This window comes from Podarcis tiliguerta, assembly GCF_965153285.1.
Source record: "Podarcis tiliguerta genome assembly, chromosome: 9".
Taxonomy (NCBI): domain Eukaryota; kingdom Metazoa; phylum Chordata; class Lepidosauria; order Squamata; family Lacertidae; genus Podarcis; species Podarcis tiliguerta.
Window position 1 is genome coordinate 27,288,448 of NC_139542.1, and position 19,829 is coordinate 27,308,276.

Sequence of the window (19,829 nt, forward strand, 5' to 3'; positions counted from 1 at the left end):
CAATAAATAAAATTTCAATAGATGGAGAAGAGATAACCAACCCGAAAGGAATTAGAAAGGGATTTTTGGATTTCTACAAACAATTGTACAACAACAAGGATAAAAACAATTTGAGAAAAATAGAGAGATATTTAAAGGAAAAAGAGGTGCAGAAGATCCCGACAGAAAAGAAAGAAAAGCTGAACACCCCAATAGACAACGATGAGATAATAGAGATTATAAAAGAGCTGAAAAAAAGGGAAGGCCCCAGGACCAGATGGATTTACAGCAAGCTATTATAAAGAGTTAAGACGGACTTTGATGGCACCACTGAGGGAAGTAATGAATAATATTCTGAAAGAAAAGGAAATACCCGAGACATGGAAAGAAGCCTTCATAACCTTTATTCCAAAGCAAGATGCAGATCTAACACAAGTAAAGAACTACAGGCCAATTTCTTTGTTAAACACAGATTATAAAATCTTTACAGGAATACTAGCGAAAAGACTGAAAAAGGTTCTACAAGAAATTATTCATGATGACCAAGCGGGCTTCCTTCCAGGCAGACAGATGAGGGATAACGTCAGGAACATAGTTAATATTATAGAATACCTGACAGCCAGGAATGAGAAGCAGGCAATTCTGATGTTTGTAGACGCCGAAAAGGCTTTCGATAACATCTCATGGGACTTTATGTTAAAAAATTTAGAATACATGGAGGTGGGGGAGGACTTTTTCAATGGAATAAAGGCAATTTACACTGAACAAAGAGCAAAATTGATGGTGAATAGTGTAATTACGGAAGAGGTGGAAATATCGAAAGGTACCAGACAGGGATGTCCGCTCTCGCCTTTGCTGTTTATACTAGTTCTGGAGGTTCTTCTAAATTCAATTAGGAAAAATGAAATGATAAAAGGGGTATCAGTGGGCCAAAATAAATATAAAGTCAAAGCCTTTGCTGACGATTTGGTGTTAATGATGGAAGACCCGACGGAGAGCGTAAAAGAAGTGTTAAAGGAGATTGATCAATTTGGTAAAGTAGCAGGGTTTATATTAAACAAGAAAAAAACTAAAATCATGGTAAAAAATATGGTTCAAACACTGATAGAAGATCTGCAACAACAAACGGGTATTGAAGTGGCGAAAAAAGTAAAATATTTGGGAATATGGATGACTCCAAAAAATATTGATTTGTTTCAGAATAATTATATACCTGTGTGGAACGGAATTAAGAAAGACCTAGAGGTGTGGGGAAGACTAAAACTATCCTTCTGGGGGAGAATTTCAATGATTAAGATGTGTGTACTCCCAAAAATGTTATTTTTATTTCAGATGATTCCAATACTTAAGGGCACGAGGATATTCAAAGAGTGGCAAAGAGGAATCTCAAGATATATCTGGCAGGGCAAAAAACCGAGAATCCAATATAAATTACTAACTGACGCAAGAGAAAGAGGAGGTTTTGCCCTGCCAGATTTGAAATTATACTATGAGGCCTCATGCCTTTGCTGGATAAAAGATTGGATAAAATTAAAGAACACAAAATTGCTAGACCTAGAGGGATTCGATAACAGATTTGGGTGGCACGCGTATCTATGGCGGGAGAAGAAAAAGGGCCACAAAACTTTTGGAGACCACATCTTTAGGAATCCGTTAAAGGAAGTATGGGAGAGATATAAAAATTTATTGGAACCAAGGATCCCACACTGGTTGTCTCCACTAGAGGTTATGTGTGTTAAAAAAACCAATATGAGAGGTAACTGAATTACCTATGGAGACCTAGTGGTTAAGGATGGAGAAAAATGGAGATTGAAGCCATACGAACAAGTAAAAGAATATGTGTTTGATTGGTTTAATTATTATCAAATAAATGATATGTTTAAAAAAGATTTGAAAGAAAAGGGGTATATAGGGAAAGATTCAAGATTCCAAACGGAAATAGTAAACAACGACAGTAAAACAATTTCAAAAATGTACAAAATGCTATTGGAATGGTACACGATGGATGAGGAAGTTAAGTCGGTAATGATCCACTGGGCTAGGGACTTTGGGTACAATATATACCAGGAAGATTGGGCGAAAATATGGAATAACAACTTGAAGTTTACAGCATGCACCACACTAAAAGAAAACACGATGAAAATGGTATACAGATGGTATATCACACCAGTGAAATTAGCAAAGATGTTTAAAACTAACAACAAGTGCTGGAAATGTAAAGAGAAGGAGGGAACCTTTATTCATATGTGGTGGGAGTGTAAAAAAGTGAAAGGGTTCTGGGAGAGAGTATATAATGAATTAAAGAAGATGTTAAAATACAGTTTTGTAAAAAGACCAGAAACTTTCCTTTTAGGAATAATGAGGAATGAAATCAATAAAAAGGACTGTAAACTTTTCCAGTACGCGATAACAGCAGCGAGAGTATTGATGGCCCAGAGGTGGAAACAAGAAGAATTACCGACTTTGGAGGAGTGGAGGATGAAATTAACAGATTACGCAGAATTGGATAAATTAACTGGGAAAATTAGATACCAACGAGCCCATAAATTCATTGAGGACTGGAAAAAATTTTCGGAGTATTTGAAAGGCGTATGTGAGGAACAAACAACGCTAGTAGGTTTTAAAGAAGTTTTGTGAGTAAGATAAGGAATATTGCAAAAATGTAAACAAATTTGTTAAGATATTTATTTATGTATTTACTTGTTTACTTTAAAAGAAAAAGGAAAAAAAGGAAAGGAAAAATGGTGATACGGAACTTGAGAAATGTGTAAAAAAAAATTTTATCACGGATGATTGGCAGAGAAGTTGTGGGAAGTCCATATGAAAAAACTGTAAATATGTGAATGGGAAATTTGTACGACTATATATATTTACGTAAAATTTGAATAAAAATGAAATGGGGAAAAAAAAAAGAGTTGGTAAATGGAGAGCCAGTTATATTGATTATTGTGCTACGTACAATATGGCTAGGCATCTTGAACCTTTGTTCAGCAACAGAAGTGTTGAGGAGAAATGTTCAGTGCGAATCAGCAGGCACACAGGGACCAGTTTAGGAATTTAACTTTAAAACAGAATTTTGAAATTGCATTATGCTGGCAGATAGGAATCTCCAAAGGAGACCTAAATTGAATTTAGTGAAATAAAAAAAGTAGAGACTTAAAATTACACAGCAGCCTTCGTTTTAAGCTTTAAAGTGTAAGGCTTATAAAAAAGATTACAAATCTGGAGGAAAAAGATTTGCCATTATCTAGGCATATGAGGTTCATCCAGGATTTTAAAATAAGCCACATAAGTCTATTTAAATTAACAAGTTATTCAGGGAGGATAATTTGCATGTTAGATATCTTGATAGAACACTGCTAGAGATACAACAAAAGAGAAACCTTGGTGGCATTACTGTTGAATGGAAGTCATGATCATTACAGAATGGGAGACACAAAGGCCACATGCTATTGCACTTGCAACACAGGAGATCTTAGACAAAAAGTGCACTGAACTAATCAGAAAAAATGTAGGAGGAAGCTACTTTATAAGTTTCCTTTATAAGCTTTCATTAGCATGAAAAAGGAACCTGAAAGAAAAGTCTCAAGCTGACATTTGCCCAACCTGCTGTAGGTTTTGAATTTATTCTGTGCAGAAGGAAAGAAACAGAATATCAGCTGGAATAACAATATCATAAGGATCAATGTATGGATTTAACAGGTTGTCTGCATGTATAGACATATATGAAAAGCAAAGCAAGTCATAAAAGTGATTGGATTTCAGAAACTTACATATTGGTTTCCTCCTTGTTGTTGTTGTTTCCATGCATTGCAAAATATATTACACCTATCATACTTTATGCAGATGAAAAATGTATGTTAAGTTCCATGACAGCTGAAAAGCTGGAAAGGGACCTTGCACATTACTTTGTCACTTTTACCGGTAGTTAATGCTAATAAGTGGACCAAAATGCCTGCCTGCCATTTTTGTCATCTTTTCTGTGGCACTGTACCTGAAAGCAAGATGTGAAAGAAAGCATTATCACACTTGTTCATATATTTGCTTGGGTGAGAGGCCCACAGAGAGCTTTTAAGTGATGAGCTCTCCAGGCTTTTGTTTTGCTTTGTTTCAGGAACATGGCATTCCAACTGATCTGGGATATGCTGTAGCTCCACACCATTCTGGCGTCTATCCTGTCCACGTCCAACTTTACGATGCCTGGAAGAAAGTCTGGAATATCAGAATCACCAGCACAGAAGAGTATCCACACCTGAAACCTGCACGGTACAGAAGGGGCTTCATCCACAAAAACATCATGGTGAGCTGTTTGGTTTCTGATGATGAACATTTGTTTAAAATGGAAGAGAAAGCATCTGATCTCCTCCTCAGTGCTGTGTCAAGAGAAGGAGGGGGGAATGGGGAACTGACAAGCCTGAGATGATTGTAGGTCACATTGAAAGGGGTTTTTTTGGCCAATTTTTGGGAAAAAAATATTATTAAATTAGTTTTAATTTGTGGTTGATTTGATAAGATTTGGAAAATCAATAAAAACAATTTGGCAAAAAAAGTTTTTTCCCAAAGTTATAAATATCAATGCATTATTAAATATATTAATACATATATAAATAAATTAACAAGTAATCTGCTCATGTGGTGCTTCTTTGGACATTGGTACACTGGCACAATATGGGGTGTTGCTACTGTACCTATCAATATGCTGCTGCCCCAGGAGTTTGTAGCTTCTCTTTATTCTGTGCATTTTTCTGTACATCAAAATTAAGGTTAAAAAAATCACCCAACAAAGTTAAGCATATTCAAGTTGTACCAATTACAGTGAGAGAATTAAGTGCATGTTAATATCTCTTCCATTAAAATTTCTGGGACTCAAGTGCTCTGCTTTGGGTAGATCATGCCTCATTCTGCCCTTCCCCTCACTGTTTTTCTGTAGGTTCTTCCTCGACAAACTTGTGGTCTCTTTACTCACACCATTTTCTACAAAGAGTATCCTGGTGGTCCTAAAGAACTGAACAAAAGTATACAGGGTGGGGAACTGTTTTTCACTGTTGTTCTCAATCCAGTAAGTAAATCAAATTATTTTAAAACACTTAAAGAAAATAATCATTGAGCTTGTTTTAAAGAGGCCCACAACCTTAAGAAATTGCAAGTTAAACCACTGGCAGTATTTTAATTTAGCTGCTGATATGTTTAAGGTCAAATACTCTTGTCACATGTATTTTTAAAATTAAATATCTAGGTTCAATATATTCTGTTGTTTGCTTAGTAACATGGTGGTAAAAGTTATTTGTGATATCCAGCATGCAGAGTAGGCCCACCAAAATAAATGGACATACTCTGTTGTCCAATGTTAGTCACATTAACCTTCTGTGTTTTAGTTTAGTTAGTTAAAGCTATACAAAAGACTTGACCTGTTCAATTTCTGCCTGCCATACAGGACAAAACCCCTATTTTCCTCCAATGCCAACCTTAAACCCAAGCCTAGGCTGTCTTAACCCCATTAAACACAATGTGACACATTTCTTGATAGGCATGGCTTCCATTGTACTTTTAAGTTGACTGTACAATGAATTCTTAATGGTGTTTAGCTGCTGAACATGCCTAAGCCTCTTTGCAAAGTCTTCATATTTACCTTTTGAAGAAAGGGGTGATTCTTTGAAATCCACCCACACTTATTGTGTAGTAGTATTTGCAGAAAATAATTTTCAGTGACTGCCTGATTTCAGATGAACCCACCATGGGAAAGTTGTATCCTGGTTGTTAGGAGAAAAAGAACAAACTATAGAGATTCCAAGGACTAGGAAAAAAGACAGAAACAGGAAAAGTGCACTGAGGGGAAGGGGAAAACAGCAGCTCTTTAAGACCCCAGGGATTCCTCTTGCCTGATGTCTGAGCAATTCACTTATCAGTCATAGCTAAAATTCATTGGTTAAAAACACAGACAGATGGGAGCAGCTAGCTGGCTCATTTCACAGAAATCACTTATAATGGTACCTGCACATTTAATTTCATAACTTACTTCTTAGGAGGGCTAGAGATGTACTTTTTTTAAACAAAAACTTAGAAACTGGGGCTTCTGCCCAGGTGTGCCATTGAAGGCCTTCATGGGTACCATGTTGGTCATCCCTACAGCTCATGGACAAGACCAAACTGCACTTCAAGATCTAACTGTATAATGGAAATAAATGTATAACAGGGGTAAGATAATTTAGCGCCCTTCAGTTGACATTAGGCTACATCTGCCATATTCCCTGACCATTTGGATGCGCCGACTGGGGTTGATGAAAGTTGTACTCCACAAACATCTGGAGAGCACCACCTTGGCTGTGCTATGAAGTTTATTTTACATCCTCCTCTGTGCCGAAAAACAGCCACAGCAGTGTAAAAGAATAGCATATGTGAATGTCTTACATGACTTGATCATTTATATTAGCTCTATTCCCTTCTAAGTTTCCAGATCCTTCAGGCTTAGTACTATGCACAAAAACATTATCTGTTTGCTGTGTTTGTGGGAAACATAAAAGCTTGTGTTCTAGTAGTCTTCTAATGCATGCACTTTTGTGGAATTGGTTTACGTCCCCTCTGTCACTGGCTGAACTGTGATCTGATAGCAGGTATAAAATTATCCTAGCAGCAAAAACCATTGTGTTCATAAAGCATGTAGAGAGCATAAATTCCAGCAGTGCATAAAGAACAGCGGGAGTTGATAGCACACTATTCACTTTTAAATAATCATTGCACACCCATAGGCTACGGAGGGTCAGACTCACTGGGGTAAATGCTTGTATAATGGAAAGCTCTGCTTATCTACCTAGGAGTAAGTCTGGTTGAATTTTATGGAACTTGCTCCCATGTAAGTGTGTGTGGGGGGGGGGGATTGCAGCCTTAATATGATTTGTAGCCAACTAGTGATACCACCAAGTAGGAGATAGCAAGCGTGGATGGAGTGCATGAAGAATAGGGAAGAGCCCTAGTAGAGTGACAGAGCACCTGCTCTATGTGCAGAAGACCCCAGGCTCAATCCCCAGCATCTCCATGTAGGAGTGGGGAAGGCCCCTGTCTGAAACCCTGGAGAGCCACCGCCAATCAGTGTAAACAATGGTGAGCTAGATGGACTAATGGTCTGGTTTAATGTAAGGCAGCTGTTCCTGTCATTTCATTTTTCACTTTAATTCATTTGGTTGGGATTACACTTATTATTTTATAATTATTTATTAAATCTGTATACCACTCTTTATCTTTAGATCTCAGGGCAGTTCAAAACATAAAAATACAGGATAAAAAGACAAAATACATAATAAAAAAGAACAAAAAGCCCACAAGCTAAAACAACAACAACCCACCCCTCCCACAAAAACAGTTTTATGTACAGTATTTTAAATTGCTTCCCTGTAACTGTTGTTTCTTTGCAAGGGGCTTCGTATGATCATACAGATGGGTTGTGCCTTCCTGCCCTAAGTAGAAATTCTCAAAATCATTTTTGTTAGGTTATGGGCCTCCTCTTGTCTCATAAAGTTTTGGAGCTTTGTCTACTGCATTGGGCTAAGCTGGCTTTGCTGACAGAAGACTCTTCCATTTTAGATTTCTTCAGTGAGAGCAGTGCAGTCCTGTTTGTATACACACAGACCCATTTTGTGGCTTCCAATTGCCCTTTATACTTTGTATTGGTATGTGTATTGGCGTATGTATTGGCGTGCTCTGGTCCAGGGGGTCACGAAGAGTCGGACACGACTAAACGACTAAACAACAACATTGGTATGTGTACCCAGTGTTTAGGAAGGAAGGAGAGGGATCGTGGCAGCTTTTCCCCACAGTACTTTGTGTTTATTACTGTCATTAAATGTCTCCCATATCTATCCCAAGGCACAGATTATTTGATGAATATACATTTTAAAACTTTGCCTGCCTGAGTAATTAACGCTACCTATTTTGCTCAGCATTGAATTCTTTTGTTGTTGTTTTTTGTCATGACTTCAAGCCTGGCACCTCAGGTGACAATTTGCTTCACATTGCATTGCTTCCAGACATGGCTGTCTGCCATGCTAATATTTCTTCATTTTCAAGTCAGTGATACTGTTATTACCATTGATGGTGTTACATTTTGACAGTACTGTGGTGGTTTTTTTGCAACAAGACTTGCTTACTGATCCATAGTAAGAACTTGATTGCCTTTGAGCATATTTTTCTTCTGTTTTTATTGCTTACTTCCTTGGGCTAACCCACTACTAGAATGTAAGGGAGATAAGGCTGTAAGTTCTCAATGAAGCAGATAATTGTTGCCGCAATAGTCTCCTTATGTGAATTAGAAACAGTAGTGGTTATGTTGTTCCACAGCTGCTAGAGGCTTCTTGATCAACATGACAGGGGCCATTGTGCAGATTCGTAGTGACATGATAAGGACAAGTCCTCAAGTTTGGTGGCCATATTGAAAACATTTGGGACATTTCCTAGCTAATGAAAAGTTACACTTATAGAAAGTTCCACAAACAGAAGTGGTGATTTTCACAGATTCCTCCATTCCCCGTGCAGTATCATGGCACCCTATGAAAATCTGTATTCCTATGGAACAGTGAAGAGGTTGATACCAGGGGCTGCAGCAGGAAGGGGGAAATGGGCAAAAATTGCTTTCCCCATCCTAAATGGAATAATTCCTTTCAAGTGCAGTAGGGTTCCATTAGATCTGACCTGCTGCATCTCTCTTTCTTGCTTTGTTGACAATTTAAAATAAATATTATGGGCTAGTAGAATCATACTTCCATTCAGTGTTTCAAAGGATGAGATGCTACCAGTCTCCTAAGGGCATCTTGTGAATGATGAAGAAACTAAACATGTAGGTTTTGAACCAGATATAGAACAGTGCCATTCAGTAGTATATTTGTTTTGCAGGATTTGCTAATAAAACATGACAGGAAGGCATTATCAGTATCTCTGAGCCCGTAGAAGAGCAATTATACCCAAGGGCCAAGTTGAGTTCAACATACAAACACACCTGTCTATAAATCTAAAGGAGTACTTCTGTATCTTTACTTTATGTCTGCTTCCTGCCATGCATGTAGACATTATTCCTTAGCTACAATAGATAACACATACATTCTGCAATCATGTTCCTGTATATGTTTATGCTATATTTACATGGGGAATGGTACATTCTGTGAATGAAGGCCATAAATGGCCTGAGTTCAGTATATCCTGAGCAGGTATCCTCCTCATGAAAAACTGGCAACCTTCTAGACCAGCTTTTCTCAACCTGTGGGTCCCCAGATGTTGTTGAACTACAACTCCCATCACCCCTAGCTAGCAAGGGATGATGGGAGTTGTAGTCCAACAACATCTGGAGACCCACAGGTTGAGAACCGCTGTTCTAGACCAACTGAAAGGCATGTGCTTCAGGTCCTGTTACTCCACCCTCTGCCAAAAACCAGATAACACAAAATAAGAGCTATCTCTGTTGAAGTACAAGCCCCATGCCACATGCTACCCAGAGAAACCTGATGGTGTCACTCAGTATTAACCACCTAGAGGCAAGAGAAGAGATAATTTGATTTGCCTAGAATCCTGGTATTGTATCCAACTAAATCATTGACAGCATGGAATGCCTTCCATGAGTGCAATGGAAGCGCCCTCTCACTTCCCCCAAACCCACTCTGGAGGGTTAGGCAAACCTCCATGGCAGATCTGGGGGGTACTTGGGAGGAGTTCCATTGTGCTCAAAGAAGTTGCAGGTGGTTGGACTAGATGACCCTTGGGTCCCTTCCAACTCTAAGATTCTATTATTCTAAGCTGTGCCTCACACACAATGATTTTCTGGGATACAACTCCTGATTATTATTATTTTACTAATTTAACTAATAATAGGGTTTTCTGATGCAATATTTAGTATATATTTTTGCTATACTCATTTCTGTCTGTTACCTTAATTTTAGCTCCAAAAAAAGTGTTACTGAAATTTTAATAAGAAAGCCACTGCAATGGTGGAGATTTGTAACATCCCCCCCCCCCAATTCATCCTAATGGCTGTGTGGCGTTTCTGTGCTTTCTGGATATGGCTGGCACCATTAGCCTCTTTTCAAAATGGAAGTCTAATTTAAATAGTTCGTTTCCTCCAGCTGTGGCTCTTTCTGAACAATGAATTGGAATCACATAGCACTTTACAGGCCTTAAGTGTAATAGTGCTTCATCAGGATATCATACCAGGCTGCCACAGATGTATTGCCCTTGTAAGCTTTGCTGTGGATTTCCTATAAAGAGATGGAGAACCATACATTGGCATTTATCATACCTGTATGTTATTTATGGCCTTGTAAAGGTAAGAAAAATGGATGTTGCTGCAGATTTGGGATGGCTTTCTGTACTGCTTATAGTATGCCTTTATGACTGAAATACAGATGATGAAAACAACAGGTCAGATAAGAGATTTCAAACAGTATTATACCCATCCTCGAAACCTTTATTGCATTAACTGTTTAGTCCATGAAACCAACCTACATAACTAACCTAACACATTTTGTGCAGAATATCAATATTTCCTCTTAATAATAGTGATTTTTCAGCAGATCCTTTTTCCTCCCAAGACTGCTCCCTCTCTCTTTTCATGTTCCACATCAACCTCATTCAGTGTCATAATGCATGATGCTCTGCTTCAGTACATGCTTTAGGCAGATTTGATATCATCTGTGGGACAAAATACTTTAGAACTCTGTTGTTCTAGTGCATTTTATGTTATAAATTACGGAACTGAAATTGAGGGCACAAGTAATTTCTCAGTGTGGCAGAGCTGAACCTTCCAGACATCAAGTCCTGTTCTTTGGGCTAGTAGATGAAAGCTTGGTTCCAGAGAAGTTCAAGGATGGATATGTGTAGCCATGTTGCCATCCACTTACAGCCCTGCCACCATAAAGGGTGCTGCTACAGGCTCTCTGCAGCACTAGAAGCAACCTCATTCTTCTTTGGATCCTAGACACAATCAGTTTTGTTTGAGCAGTTATGCCCTGCCTATCTGTAATAAAATATGGCTTTCTGTATTATTTATGCAGTCCAACAGGTTCTGTAAACAAAATAAAATAATAATAATTCTGGATTGGATCGAGATTAAATCTACTCCCACAGAAATCAATGTGACTTAGGTTAGCCATGACTATCTGGTTCCATTGATTTCAGTGATACTAAAGCACTACTTACTGAGTTTTCAGCCAACCATCTCTTATAGCTATTTACCGTACTAATGGAGATCTGTGGTAGCTGTGAGATTTTCCTATACAGCTTATGTTGAAGAAAAGTGTGACATTGCAGGCAGAACCCTTTTTATTTCAAACTTTGAATAGTGCTCTTTCATGCCATCTATCTTAATAATAATAATAATAATAATAATAATAATAATAAATTTTATTTATATCCCGCCCTCCCCAGCCAAAGCCGGGCTCAGGGCGGCTAACAACAATAAAACAGTACAAAAGAACAACACAAACAACACTCTAAAACCATTCATTATAAAATTAATTCAAATGAAGTCACTGGCTACCATTGGGCCAGAGCTCCGCGAAGATTGCCGAGGGAGGGAGTCAGGCTGTGCCCTGGCCAAAGGCTCTGTTTTGCAGGCCCTGCGGAAAGATGTCAAGTCCCGCAGGGCCCTAGTGTCTTGTGACAGAGTGTTCCACCAGATCAGAGCCACAGCTGAAAAAGCCCTGGCTCTAGTTGAGGCCAGCCTAATCTCTCTGTGGCCTGGGACCTTCAAGATGTTTGTATTTGAAGACCGTAAGTTTCTCTGTGGGACATACCAGGAGAGGCGGTCCCGTAGGTACGAGGGTCCTAGGCCATATAGGGCTTTAAAGGTTAAAACCAGCACCTTAAACCTGATCCTGTACTCCACCGGGAGCCAGTGCGGCTGGTATAGCACCAGGTGAATGTGATCTCGCAGCGAAGACCCTGGAAGGAGTCTCGCTGCAGCATTCTGCACCCACTGGAGTTTCTGGGTCAGTCTCAAGGGCAGCCCCACGTAGAGCGAGTTACAATGATCCAGTCTGGAGGTGACCGTCGCGTGGATCACAGTGGCTAGGTCAGGGCGAGAGAGGTAAGGAGCCAACTGCTTAGCTTGGCGGAGATGGAAAAATGCCGCCTTTGTTATAGCTGCAATCTGCGCCTCCATGGAAAGGGAGGTGTCGAAGATTACACCCAAACTCTTAACGGACGGTGCTGGCACTAATTGCGCCCCCGCAAGAGATGGGAGTTGCCCCCCCCCATCCCATATCGTCCCGTCCCAGCCACAGGACCTCTGTCTTCGAAGGATTTAGCTTCAACCGGCTCCCACGTAACCATCCAGCCACAGCTTCCAAACATCTGGTCAGTGTGTCTGGGGCCGAGTCAGGATGGCCATCCATCAACAGATAGAGTTGGGTGTCATCAGCATACTGATGGCAACCCAGCCCAAAACTCCGGACAAGCTGGGCGAGGGGGCGCATAAAGATGTTGAAAAGCATCAGGGAGAGTATCGCACCCTGAGGTACTCCACACACCAAGGAGTGGCGCGATGACAATTCCCCCCCCAAGCGCCACCCTCTGTCCCCGACCAGAGAGAAACGAGCGCAGCCGTTGAAGGACTGTGCCCTGGATCCCCACGTCGGCAAGGCGGTGGTCCAGGAGTTCATGATCGACCATGTCGAAGGCTGCTGACAGATCTAGAAGAATCAGCAGCCCCGATCCGCCTCGATCCAGCTGCCTGCGGAGATCATCTGTTAGGGCAACCAGAACCGTCTCGGTCCCATGACCAGTGCGGTAGCCGGACTGGAATGGATCCAGAGCCGATGTTTCATTCAAAAACCCACCAAAAAAATGTTATTTTTCCTTCACAAATTTAAGAAAATAAATTCAAGTGCAGACAGAAACCTAATTCATTATTCTGTCACTTTGTGAGTCTAATGGAGCAAGAGCAGCTGTTGAGAGTCTCTGAATACCTGAGATTGAACTCTTCAGAGTAATATGGAGACAATATCAGGGACCAACATACACAGTGTACACAATGCAAAATTAATTGGAAAATAGATGGTCTGAAAGTTGAACACGCTCTTGTGGCCTGTAAACATTTGTTCTGCAGCTAAAATAACAGCACTATATTAAACTAAAAGAATATTTGCTTCTAGCACTTAAGTGAAACAGATTCATTAACGACCATTCATTTTGTTTTTAAGCACTGGATTACATGACATTACTTCTGCTCCTATTATTAAACAATGTATCAAGTAAACCTAATGCCAAAATTAAGCCCATGACAAAAAGATGTAAGAAATTGAATTAGCAACTTGAAAATATGTACTTGGAATTGAATTGTTCGAAGCCAATTTATGTTAGTCCCTTTGGTAGTCTGCTAGAGCAATATATTGGTGCTAGCAAACATTTTCAAAAGGAAGTTTTCAAAATATCACTGATATTTCAGAACCCTGAATAGTATTCAGAAGACCTGCCAATCTTCTCATTGTGTGCTCATCTGGTCTTCTAAGTTCAGTTGCAAAATTAAGGAATGCATTTTTCCGATTTTCATTAATATAGTTTTAGAACCCATATTTCCTATCTTAAGCTGAATTATTTACCCACAAAGTTACCACTTTCCTTCCTTCATCCTTTTTTTTAGTGGTCAGGGTAGGACTTAAGTAGAGCATATATCAGAGATTTAACTGAGAGGAGAATGTGATGCTAACATCCATTACCAAGATGAAGGTCTACCAGGCTTGCATGTTGAGAATGCTGCTTTATGGAAGTGAGTTCTGGGCAACTTACGACCACCTTCCACATGCAGCAGCACAACCAGACACCTTCATCTCCTCCAGCTGCAACAAAATATATCTGTCCCGCATCAGTCTCTACAGCCACAGCAGGCGCTGCAACCTTCCAACAGCTTGATCTCACCCCCAAAGGCAAACTCCTCCATTGTTTCCTGAGACGAATGGATGGATGCCAACAGAACTGAGAGGACAGACAGGAAGGGGCAGCTTTCTATGTTGTATAGAACGCAGCAACATGTCTTGACAGTAGATTGAATATAGGTGCAAAGGAAAAGGATGATTAAAAATAAAGCCAAGGCTTTGTTCTGGAACAATAGAGTGGATGATGATGCTATCATCAGAGATGAGGAGTAATTGAGGAGAGGCAGGTTTAGGGTCAAATATGAAAAATTCAGGCTCAGGCATAATTGAGTTTGGGGCGATAGACATTCAAATAGAAATATCAGAGAATGTTGGAGACCTGAGACTGGATGAAGGGGGAAAGGACCAAGGTAGAGTGTTTTTTCCAGCCTCCCTCCCTCAGCTGGAGTCCTCATAAAGCTGCCCTGACTCCACATGGGAACTTCAGTTGCTTTCTAAAGGTGAATTCACAACCATTTAGGCCAGAGCTTTCCAAACTGTGTCGTGACATGTGTGTTGGCTGCAGTGTGTAAGTGTGTCATGCAAACACCCCCACACTCCTCCCAGGGCTGGAAGGGGTTAATTTAACCTCCAGTTTGCTAGTAAAACTGAATTACTGTGTTGTGAAATGATGCATGTCTAAAAAGTGTGTCACCAACATGAAAAGTTTAGAAAGCTCTGGTAGGTTGTAGTTGTGTGATCAAACCACAGTGAATGGGTTCCTCCCATTGATGATAGGTTATGTGAGTGCTGCAACCAAAATAAGGGTATGAACTTAAATGGAAATGGGCCCAGTACTAAGTAGGAATGGAGTACTGTGTTAAAAAGTAAAACCCATACCAACAAAAGGAAAATAGATGATATGGTTCCATTCTATGATATTGTAATTTCAATGTTATCCACAAATCGGTGTCAGTATGCAATTCTCAACTGGTTCAATGGGTCTTGTACCCACAAGCCCTTGTCAGATGAATGGAGGCTGTGTATTGCAGTAGGCACTGCCCTCTAATCTGTTGGGTTCAACTGGGATGTTCTGTTGCAGAATAGCACATTGTCAAGAAAACATTGAACTATTTTAAGATGCATTATCTGAATACTTGTTTTCTTTTTCTTTTCTTTTTTGCTCCATGTTTTCATCATAAACTAAAAGCTGGGTGAAATGTTTGCTACTTCAAGGGTTTGGAATGAACACAGATACAAAGGGGAGGGAGACCTTTTGCCACTCTTGATTTTGCAGTGTGCAAAAGCAGGCATGCTAGCAAGAAGTCAAAAGGAGATGATTATCCAGCTTGCCCAGAGGGTTATGTGCAATGGGAAAACAAAATCGAGAAACTTTTGTACTGTTCTGAAAAAGATGAAAAATAAAAAAACAGTTACTAGCCAGGGGCCAAATGTAGCTCTAAACCATCATTTAAAACATTTTTTTCAATTCAATTTTCTCCTTTAAGGATCTTAATTTCCTTGAAGTGCAATGAAACACTGCTAGATTTCAAGTTCATTTGGGAGAAAAGGTGAAAAAGGGTGGGTGTTTTTTCACTGAAGCAACAAAATGCTGAACTGCTCTAATAAGAAAGCTTTTAAGATGGTGGGATGCAATATAATAATGTACCAAAACACACATTTTAAAGGGTGGAAAGGTTAGTAGAATTCATTCAGTCTTGTCTTGCCTTTTCTAAAAGGGAGAGGGGTGTTAAAGGCTATCAGTGCATTGCTGACTCACATTTGCTTGAGAAGAATTGGAAAGCAAATATTCACTAAGAAATTGCTCAGGACCAATTTGCGTGTAGGAAATGTATTGTAGGGCTTAAGCATAATGAAATGCTGGTTGTTTTTGTTCCTAGTTTGGTTTTGCATTTTCACACATCTGAAGAAATGAGCTCCAGTTCCAGAGACCTTTATACTAATATTAAGTGTATAATTATTTAATGTAAGGCGATGCTCTTTGTAAGATTTGCTTATGGAGACTAACATAGCTACACATCTGGAATGTTATTTTGATAAACTGAACATTTCACATACATTCAAGTTCTCTCCTTATAATGGGCAGGCCTTACTATAGGCTGCTAAAAATGGTTAAGAGATGATGAAGGCCAATTTTCCAGGCATTGCTTCTCCCATCACAGTGCTGCAGTGAAATGATTCCTCCTTCCGTACTGCTGAGTCTTGTCTTGGTGCCATTCAGGGGCTGGACTTCACAGTACTACAAAGAACTAGTGGGCTTCCTAAATATAACTTTGTCTCCATAGAGAAGCAGCTGTAAACATCTGGGACTTTGCCGTGATAAGCTTTCCTGAGTAGAACTTAAAAACATGATAGGCAGATTTTGGAATCCCTTCTAACAGTAAACATATAATAAATATATTTTAAAACAGTGAAGGAAACCTAGATTTAACACTATGAGCTGAAACTAACATTTTATCATGTCTCTTTTCTTGCAAATATGTTGAACATTTTGTAATGCAGAGGCAGAGTGGAACTAAAACTGAATTTGAGGTCCATGTTGAATTTTTTTCTCCTCCCTGGCAGGGCAACTTATTTGAAAATGATTTATTATGATCTATTTAGTCCACTTTTTTATTTTTAAAAAAGGGAAAAGAGTAAAAACCCTCCACACCATAACATTCTTAGGATTATAGTGAGATTTGCTTCAGGGAAAGAATAATACATATTTTCCCTGAACTACTAACCTTTTCAAGTTCTCTCTCTTTCCCCCTCTTTCAGTGCAGTGTTAAAGTTGTTGGCAGGTAAAGAATTGCCGGGAGGTGAACTGACATTATAAATGTCAGAGGTCAGCACAGGTGTAGGAGGAAAAAGAAGCTGCTGAAAAATCAAGCTTACCTTTTGTGGGGAAACCTTCCAATTATATCTTTGTTGAAAGTAACAGTCCAGTTTCTAGACTACTTATGGCTTCAGCACTAAAAATAATAAAAGAAATTTGAAAAGGTTATACATGTGGCCAAAAAATACATTATTCCTTGCCTGAAGGGAACACAGCCATCTTTTGAAAATACATTTTTTTTACCATTCTAGCTTTATAAGGGGGATTGTGTTCTATGAATTATATCTCTTTGTATCTCTTCATGCTTTGAGAATGACAAAAAATGAAGCCCCGGGCTTTAGTCACAAGCCAGGCAGTGTCACAAGGTGACACTCATTAAACAAATTCTCTGTGAAATGATGCTTGTTGCAAATTCTGCTAAAGAAGCAGCACAGAAATAGAATTGCAGAGCTCTGGGTGGAAATGGAGTGCATAGAAGGTACGTTTTAAAATGCATTGCAACCTGAAAGCTGCAAATCCAACTTTCCTTCTCTAAACCTTGATTTTGTGGGTGAGGAAAAGGTTTAAATAATATCATACCTTCTTCCTGTCATGCAAAGAAATACCTTATCTCAGATTGAGCCAGAGGAAATGTCTTATAATATTAGACTGTATTTCAATTTCTAGCACATCCAGTCATTCCTACAATTAATTGGCCTTTTAACAAGATATTCAAGCTGTTTCCCATGTAAGCAAGGCTAGGCAGTTCAGCATTGTGTTTGCTAGTTGGGCAGCTTTTGTAGAAAAATACTGCATTTTGTATTGTGATCCATAGAAACACAGGAAGCTGCCTTACACCAAGTCAAACTATCTGGTCTTTCTATTCCAAATAATAGTGGATTCATCCCCAAAGTTGAAGGAAAGCGTGCAATTTGGGGTTTGATTCTGCCTCAGGGTAGGGGTACAGACGTGTAGAATCTTTGCTCTCACCTGCCAGATACTTCAACAACCCAGCAAGTATAGAAACACAACATAGCTCCAGACTCTCCCTTTCCAGCTCTGAGTGAAAGGTGGGACAAGGGCTTCGTTTTTGCTTTGCATGAAATCCCCACCCTTTTCACCAGCTCCAAGTTGAGAGCTGTGAAAGGGAGTGTGGGATTGTCTCTGGTCTCACGCCATCTTTTAGAGGTGAGGTCAGAGACAAGAGCCCATGCCTTTGGAGAGGAATGCATGGTTTTGGTAATCACAAGTTTTGGGTTGATTAATCCCTTCTGATTCAGACAGTTGTTTTTAACGACATTCAGATCTTTTCTAGGGAAGTGTAACCAATGCTATTGTATTTGTTTCCAGGGGTTGTATAGCAGGGAAAGTAGCAGCTCATGGGGAAATATTAGATATTGTATGCACCTTATATATAACTTGTTGAATTTGCATGGAATTCTGTTACCATGTAAGGGATTGCTACCTTATTTGTTGACCACTACACAACAATCTGTAGTTCTGAGATGGAAATCCTTGGAAGATCTAGACTTACCTGCTTGGCATAGAAATGTTTGAAATACTGCACTCTTGGGGGGGAAACACACACACAACATTAGACTCCAACCAGGGGAAAAGGAACCACAGACCTTTTAAGCCATCTGGAGGAACTTTATTTTATATGCATCTAATAACAATATACGTGATTATTATTTTTGTTCTGTTTCCTGTAAGAAAATTTTGGGTGGGAGGGATATTATTTATACATTCCATTTAATAAATATTTAGATAATAACAATTGAACAGCTGTTCATTTGCCAAACACATATGCTGGCCAAAAATTGATACTTATCATAACTGATTCAAAGTCCATAGTGGTAGAGAACAAGTCTTCCCAATGCTTCCAAAATTCTATTTTTACTTAGTTTATCACTGCTACTGATGTAGCATCAGTTCACTGATGCACTACTAACTGCATGCTGCATAGAAACTAGCCATGTCATACCAGCCTTGGGAGCCCAATGTGCTTTACTGTGCTGTCTTACCACCACAGCAGAGCATAGGATACGCCTGTCAATAAGAGCATGCGTAGCCAGAGCATTAAGGACAAATAGCATGGATGTTATCTTCCCTGGAACTTCACTGCCATCTAGTGATACCATAAGAAAAATGTGCTTTGTTTTACAGATCAGCATCTTCATGACTCACTTGTCTAACTATGGGAATGACCGCTTGGGTTTGTACACCTTTGTCAATCTGGCTAATTTTGTTCAGAGTTGGACTAACCTGAAGCTGCAGACACTACCTCCAATTCAGTTGGCTCACAAGTACTTTGAACTCTTCCCAGAGCAAAAGGACCCTCTTTGGCAGGTAAGATTGCAAAAGAAACATGCTATGAGGGATAGAGCGGACAGCTTGCTTAGTCTTCTGTGCAGTCAGATAGTCTTTTTCAGCCCTACCTGTAGATCCCAGGGATTGAACATGCAGCATAAAAATCATATACGGCATACATTAAACTGCTTTCTACCCTTAATGTCAGATTACTAATCTGAATCTAACTAAGCAAAGCTTTTGATTGCTAACTGAATGTTATAAAATCAGCATCACTTTTATCATTACTCCCCCCCCCTTCTATATCTCTGCTTCTTAAAAACCAGATAAAAGCAAAGTATTTTACACAACCTAGCAACATATGTAATTTGGAGATTTTTCTCCCCTTTGTAATCCATTGGTGCCAGTGTAGTGTAGTGGTTAAGAGTGGTAGACTTGTAATCTGGTGAACTGGGTCCGCGTCTACACTCCTCCACATGCAGCTGCTGGGTGACCTTGGGGTAGTCACACTTCTCTGAAGTCTGTCAGCCCCACTCACCTCACAGAGTGTTTGTTGTGAGGGAAGACGGGAAAGGAGAATGTTAGCCGCTTTGAGACTCCTTAGGGTAGTGATAAAGTGGGATATCAAATCCAAACTCTTGTTGTTTAGTCTTAGTCGTCTTCAACTCTCCGTGACCCCATGAACCAGAGCATGCCTTGGAAACTCTCACTTTCTTCTCAAAGCTTCTCCTTTTTATGTCCATGGAGTTTTCTTGGCAAAATACTGGAGTGGTTTACCAGTTCCTTCTCCAGGTGGATCACATTTAGTCTAAACTCTCGGCTATGACCTATCCGTCTTGGGTGGCCCTGCACGGCATAGCTCAGAGCTTCTTGGAGTTATTCAAGCCCCTTCG

The 19,829-nt window shown here is 39.7% G+C and overlaps 1 protein-coding gene and 1 long non-coding RNA gene across 3 annotated transcripts in view; one reads left to right on the plus strand and one right to left on the minus strand.

Annotated features, from left to right (window-relative positions):
• The window catches only part of LOC310685254 (bifunctional heparan sulfate N-deacetylase/N-sulfotransferase 3), a 62,525-nt gene that overhangs the window by 27,743 nt on the left and 14,953 nt on the right, over positions 1-19,829 (plus strand). For both annotated transcript variants that reach the window (XM_083457239.1, XM_083457238.1), the window contains exons 4-6: positions 4,094-4,279; positions 4,910-5,038; positions 18,793-18,975. In XM_083457239.1, the coding sequence (XP_083313365.1) occupies positions 4,094-4,279; positions 4,910-5,038; positions 18,793-18,975 (498 nt within the window). The remainder of the gene's footprint in view (positions 1-4,093; positions 4,280-4,909; positions 5,039-18,792; positions 18,976-19,829) is intronic.
• Positions 12,797-19,829, minus strand: part of LOC310685444 — a 29,016-nt gene continuing 21,983 nt past the window's right edge. Inside the window, exons 2-3 of the long non-coding RNA XR_014515266.1 lie at positions 16,707-16,783; positions 12,797-16,168 (exon numbers count right to left, since the gene is read on the minus strand). This is a non-coding gene — a long non-coding RNA (uncharacterized lncRNA). The remainder of the gene's footprint in view (positions 16,169-16,706; positions 16,784-19,829) is intronic.